The sequence below is a fragment of the Bison bison genome, unplaced genomic scaffold (assembly GCF_000754665.1).
Source record: "Bison bison bison isolate TAMUID 2011002044 unplaced genomic scaffold, Bison_UMD1.0 scf7180017864289, whole genome shotgun sequence".
NCBI lineage: Eukaryota > Metazoa > Chordata > Mammalia > Artiodactyla > Bovidae > Bison > Bison bison.
The window spans coordinates 19,531,844-19,538,250 of NW_011494861.1; the positions used below are offsets into that span (position 1 = coordinate 19,531,844).

General features: G+C 48.9%; 1 protein-coding gene across 9 annotated transcripts in view; it reads right to left on the minus strand.

Annotated features, from left to right (window-relative positions):
- SEC16B (SEC16 homolog B (S. cerevisiae)) overlaps window positions 1-6,407 on the minus strand; it is a 78,581-nt gene that overhangs the window by 7,852 nt on the left and 64,322 nt on the right. For 8 of the 9 annotated variants that reach the window (XM_010850116.1, XM_010850118.1, XM_010850114.1 and 5 more), the window contains 4 exons: window positions 5,234-5,353; window positions 4,301-4,373; window positions 2,723-3,007; window positions 1,843-1,898 (listed from right to left, as the gene is read on the minus strand). In XM_010850116.1, the coding sequence (XP_010848418.1) occupies window positions 1,843-1,898; window positions 2,723-3,007; window positions 4,301-4,373; window positions 5,234-5,353 (534 nt within the window). The remainder of the gene's footprint in view (window positions 1-1,842; window positions 1,899-2,722; window positions 3,008-4,300; window positions 4,374-5,233; window positions 5,354-6,407) is intronic. The other variant, XM_010850117.1, reaches the window with a different exon arrangement.

A 6,407-nucleotide genomic window follows, 5' to 3' on the forward strand; every position in this document is an offset into this window, starting at 1 on the left:
TGGGACCAGATGCCATGATCTTCGTTTTCTGAATGTTGAGCTTTAAGTCAACTTTTTCACTCTCCACTTTCACTTTCATCAAGAGGCTTTTGAGTTCCTCTTCACTTTCTGCCATTAGGGTGGTGTCATCTGCATATCTGAGGTTATTGATATTTCTCCTGGCAATCTTGATTCCAGCTTGTGTTTCTTCCAGTCCAGCATTTTTCATGATGTACTCTGCATAGAAGTTAAATAAACAGGGTGACAATATACAGCCTTGACATCCTCCTTTTTCTATTTGGAACCAGTCTGTTGTTCCATGTTCAGTTCTAACTGTTGCTTCCTGACCTGCATACAAATTTCTCAAGAGGCAGATCAGGTGGTCGGGTATTCCCATCTCTTTCAGAATTTTCCACAGTGTATTGTGATCCACACAGTCAAAGGCTTTGGCATAGGCAATAAAGCAGAAATAGATGTTTTTCTGGAACTCTTTTGCTTTTTCCATGATCTAGTGGATGTTGGCAATTTGATCTCTGGTTCCTCTGCCTTTTCTAAAATCAGCTTGAACATCAGGAAGTTCACGGTTCACATATTGCGGAAGCCTGGCTTGGAGAATTTTGAGCACTCTTTACTGGCGTGTGAGATGAGTGCAGTTGTGCGGTAGTACCATTGCCTTTTTTTGGGATTGGAACGAAAACTGACGTATACACATCTATATATACACCCACATATTTGGTCTCCTTCACTTTTTGAAAGTTTGTATCATACAACTTTGCTTTTACCAAAGACTGACATTAGTACCTATTTTCACTAACAGACAACCAAAAAAATCCAAAGAGGACTTTCAGTTTTACCAAAAAAGTTAGAAAGTGAAAAAAGCATTCAGCGTTTGTTTTGTAGGAGCCATTTTAGAGGCAGCTTGTATCCCAAGCAGCGAGACTGGCCCCACTAAGCTCCTTTACCGGAATCTACACTCAGCATCTCACGTGGCTTTGAACCGCATCTCTGAGCATCTGCGCTTCATCTGGATTCATTTTGTGCATTGTTAGCAAGATGTGTACTGAGGTAACTGCTTCTTCCCTTCACATCACTGAGACTTACAAAAGGTTTCATAGGAAGGCTCTGCTTTTAGATAGCATGAGAAATGTGTACGTAGAAAAAATATAGGAAGAAAATAGACTATTTGGCTATGTGATTCTGAGTGATGGCTGTTTGACACTTTATATGACATATTCTCTTTGTTTTTCAAATTTTAGATAACAATAAAGCACTAATTTAGGGGAAAAAACAAGTTTTAAGGTCTGTAGCTTAGTTACTACTCAAGATAGTTCTATGACATCACTTCCAACCAGGAAAAGCTAGAGAGAATCTTAAATCTGGACCAGCAATGCCTGTTACTAGTGGAGGGATTCATTCATTCAACAGCTGAATAGATGATTAACTAGACATGGTTACCTCCAAGACCTGAAGAGAAAAGACACAGCTGCCATAGGTCCTTCTCAGAAATAGAGCAAGGTAAAAATGTTAAAGATAGAAATATCAAGAGTCTTCCCTGATGGCGCAGAGCACAGCAAGTTTTCAGTGCATCAGTAAGAAGAGGGCATTGGAGGGGGCTGATGTGCGAGACCAGAGGTAAACCCAGTCCTGCCCCCACGGACACAGGTTGGCAGGAGTGACATGAACAAGAACGAGTCTCCTCTCCACCTCTCAGGATCTGGTGTAGAAAGAAACAAGGGGCAATGTGGAAGGAAGGGCTGGTGCAGGGCACAGGAAGGTGCCTGCATGTGGCTGAGCAACTGGGGCAGCTGGAGGGAATCCACAGCTCAGAGTGGGTGCTGTCATCTGGGGACTCTATCCTCTCACCTGGGGTCTGGAAATAGCCTTCTGCCCATCAGGATGCTGGAGGGTTTCTGGAGACACTGAGAAATCACAACAGAAATCAAGATGTGAACTTGGGTCTTTCCCTTCTATCCACAGTCAGCTTTCCTAATTGCCAAATGGCTGGAGCTCTGGGCACATAGCCCCCAGTGGATCAGAATAAATATGAGGTCCATTTGCACAAGCCTCTCAATTCCAGCCACCCCAGAACATGCCACTCACCCAACCTCCACCCCGAACCAAGATCATTCCATGGGAACCCTGGAAATGAAAGCCACGTCAGGCTGGATCACAGGGATCCTCCCAGGCTTCCCCTATGTGTGAGCCTCCCATCTTGGATAGGACCTTGTCTTAGAAGGTCTAAGATCTGACCCTTCTGTTTGGCTTCCAGCACTTCCCTGGCATCACTCAGCAGTGCTCACCCACACTCAGCCCCCGTTGTCCAAGACCTGATGGACAGAAGCACGAGCCTCTGCCCACAGCCCCTGACACAGCTGACTTCAGAAAGAGGACTTGGCCTAAACTGCAGCCGGAGGCACAGTGGCACTGTCTGGCCTTCTACCGCCTCTCTCCCGGAGACTCTCCCAGAATCCAACGGGAGCGCGCAGCGGCTGCTGGAGGCTGTGCTGTGTTTATCCCAGCAGAGAGCGGGGCTGGAATGGGAAAGAGCCATCTCCCTCGGATGAACGCAAAGCTACCAGCCCAGGTCTGACACCCGGAAGCCCTCAATCACATGCGCACCCACCACCCAGGGCTTCACAAGCTCCCACCCCACACCTCACACTGGCCCCCGCACCGCCCTCCTCTGCTTGCTCCCCTCCACACCTCCCCACCCAAGGCTCGCTGCCTTCCTGGCAGCTCTTACCAGGGGGCAGGTGTATCTGCTGGGCTTCCTCCCAGGCTGTTCCTCCGGGAGCCCCTGTCACTGCCACGCTGCCACTGGTCCCCAGAAGATGGGTCTCAGGAACCGAGTAGAGAGGCACTGGGACCCCCATCTGCCCGGAACCGCCACCTGTTGGGTAGGAGCCAGGCTGCTGTGGGCTGAGCTGGGCTGGGCCCGACTGCTCCAGAGTTGGCCACAGAGCTGAGCGGTCACCATAGGCTTCTGAGTTGCCTTGAGGTCCAGAAAGACCTTGATAGAAAGTGTTGTCTAAGGACACAAGACAAAGAAGAAGAGGTGAGAGCTGTAATGTGGCCTTTGTGTGGACTAAACACCAGGAACAAGCCTGCTCTTTGGAAAGCAGTGACGAGGACAGGCCAGTTGACGTGGCCACCATCGATGTGACGAGTATAACACAGCAGCGATTGCAGCACCTCCACCGCTTAGGATTTAGAGTGTTCAAAACTATCTCCCCCACAGCTTGTACGATCTCTGAGCTTTTTAAACCAGGGGCTCGGGATGGCAGGAATGACCATTTAGTCTAACTCCACACTTTTTAGCTTTTGGATAAACTTTTTTGTGGATTTAACTAATGGACTGGGGCACTTGGAATTTAGAAAGTTTCAATGTAAAACCCAAATCAGACTACAGAAATGATGGCTTTGTTTTGAAAGATAAGAGCTTTGGCCCAGGAAGGGGACTTGGTGACATTCTTTCTGGCTCCACTGTGTTGCTGACGAGACAGACCAAGGTGTGGACTGTGGACATGGACGATGGTTGGCCCAAATTATGGGACTAGTGAGGTCGGCTGACCTACCCGCTTGATAGGGTGACAGGAGACACGGCTGTTTCCCAGGGGAAGTGACCACTCAGGAGCACCCAGCCTGCTCTCCTGCATCCCTCTCCCCTCACCGATTCTGGGGCACAGCAGCAAAGCTGGGAAACAGAGACCAAGGCCTGCCCATACTTGCTATCCCCTTAGTCATTCCTAAAGGAGGTACAAAAGCCTGGGAACCAGCTGGAAGCAAAGCCGTGAGACCCCGTCCTCACCCCACCAGTGAGTGCTATTTGGGAAACAGCATGGAGTTAACTGGGATAATAATGTCTGCCCAGCCCAACAATTGAAGCATCCTAAGGGAAAAGAAGGGATCTGTTGAAAACATTTTGAAGCCTATTTCACGTGTGCGGCAGCTGATGCTCAAACGCCATAGGCACTTCCAATGTACCCACCGCTAACATGAAATACAGATGATCCGCCACCTCAGGCATCAAGAAATGCATCCACCTGGGGAGATGGTACTGACACAAGTGAAGCAACTATATAACAGCACAGCAACAAGATTAAAGCCTGAATGTGAAACAAAACCTCTAACAATGCGGAAACAGAAGGGAAGGCTGTGGCCGGCGGGGCTGTGCAGAGAGAAGCCTGGACCACAGGTCAGACTGACACGGGCGAGGAAGGCACTCCAGGCAAGGAAGGGGAAAAGTTTTTTGTTAGGTTATCTCCTATAATCAGATCCCAAGAGTCAGTTATTTACACACTCAGTTCATTAGTTTAGGTACCTGGAGTTTTTCTGGCTTCCGAAATAACCGCTTGAGCAGACTGAGGACGGCCAATGTCTCCTGCTTCCTTTTGCTATTAAGATAAAGTAAAATCCTCTTAGGTGACACAAAGGAAAACAAAAACAAGGAAACATGATTTGAAATGAAGTCAAGACACTTCAGCAGTGATGAGGTAAGGGAGCCTCAGGTGAGTGTGGGGGCTGTGAGGGGTTGGGAGCCCACGGGTCTTCCTACCTCCCGACTCTGCTCGGAGACAGCAGGCAGAGGCCAGGGCATCCTCCTCTCCCAGAGGAAGGGGCAAGAGGAGGGAACTAAACCACAGGCCCCAGGGCCCACAGCACACAGGGGAAGCAAGGGCCGCATGTGTCTAAAAAAAAAAAAAATGCACCTGCCCCTTTCTCAGAGACAGAGGAAGAAAGGAAATGGAGGAGGCCCTGTTCCAATTACTATGACAATTACTACCAGCCGCTTTTGCAATTGTCAGAACAAAAAAAAAAAAAAAAAAAGGAAAGGTCCGGAAGTCTTTTCAGCATTTGCCCTACATTACATGAAAGTGACACCGGGCCACAGTGAGCCACCGTTCCTCACAGAGAGAGACGGGAGCTTTGATGGTCACAACATGTATTTTCCGGGACCTCGGAGAAGGGTGGCCGGGTGACTCGGGAGAGGGTCCCACAGTCACACAGGGGAACACAGGAAAATGTCTCCACCCGGGAGGGAAGCGCGTTAGCGGAGGGGGCTGAGTGGGGGGGCGGGGGGGATGTGGAAGCTGAGTGCTACCCCTCCCCCCATCAGGCTGTGCTTCCTTGGGGACAGAGGACACCGCGGCCCTCCATGGTGTTGGGGACTTGCCGAGGTCAGTGCCTGCCTACCCTGTGTCTAGAAGAGCCAAGAGGCGAGCAGAGGCCCACCCGCTGACCGTCCCCCCCTCACCTGCAGCTCCCTGTGATGCCCCCGAAGGTGCACCAGCCACTCTGGCTCCAGGTCCCTGTCTCCTCGGTGGCGGCGGCGTTCTAAAACCAGAGGATCTGACAGCTTCAGTCTCTCTGCCAGCTGTGCCCGGTTTCCAGATGGTAAGAGAGGGAAAAGGAGGGAGAAAAGTAGGAGAAATGGACCATGAGGAGAAGCAGTAAGAAAAAAGAAGATAGGAAGCCTTTGCTCACTTGTAAACCAGATTACAAAGAACTGCCGAATAGCAAATTCAGCAGATACCTTCCTCAAATCGCAACATAAACAGTTAAACCATCCTGGTGTTAGATACTAAATAAAATATGAGGAGAAACTGCTACTCTGCTCTATGTCTCTGCAAAGCTGTTCTCAGGAGCAGTGCTTCTCAAACTTCAGAGCTGGTAGGAACCACCTGGGATTTTGTTAAAATGCTAATTCTGATCCCAGAAGTCTGTGGGGCCTGAGATCCAGCATTGCTAACAAGCCCCCCATGAGGTGAAGCCCATGCTGCCGGTCGAAGGACTGCTTATGTTGCAAGACTATTCAGTCATTGCTTTTCTGGTGGCTCGGCGGTAAAGAATCTGCCTGCCAATGCAGGAGACACAGGTTTGATCCTGGGGTCAGGAAGATCCCCTGGAGGGGAGAATGGCAACCCACTCCAGTATCCTTGCCTGGGAAATCGCATGGACAGAGGAGCCTGATGGGCTACAGTCCATGGGGTCGCAAAGAGTAGGACACAACTCAATGACCAAACAACAACATCCCATCATAAAGTCCCCAAACTTTCCGACTCCTCCCTTCTGGCTCCTGAGCTGCCTACAACCATCATCCTGTTGGCAGAAATTTGCCATTAAGGGCACTCAGTAGCACAGATTTTACTGGCTACAGAATCCAACACTTGGGCCGCATTTAAAGCAAAGCAAAAAGTGATGGTAGGCTGCCTTTTCACTCTCAGCTAATGGATTTTTCTTCAATTAATTGGAACAACTATTTGCCTGATTGTTTTCTTTCCCAGGAACTAAAAGTTGATGTTTTTGTTTTCTCTTTTTTGAATGTATCTCACATGTGATAAAATATTCCATGCATTTAAAAGCATTTTAATAAGGATCATTTCCCATTTTAATCACTAGAATATATTTTCTAAGCCCAGCTTTTATAA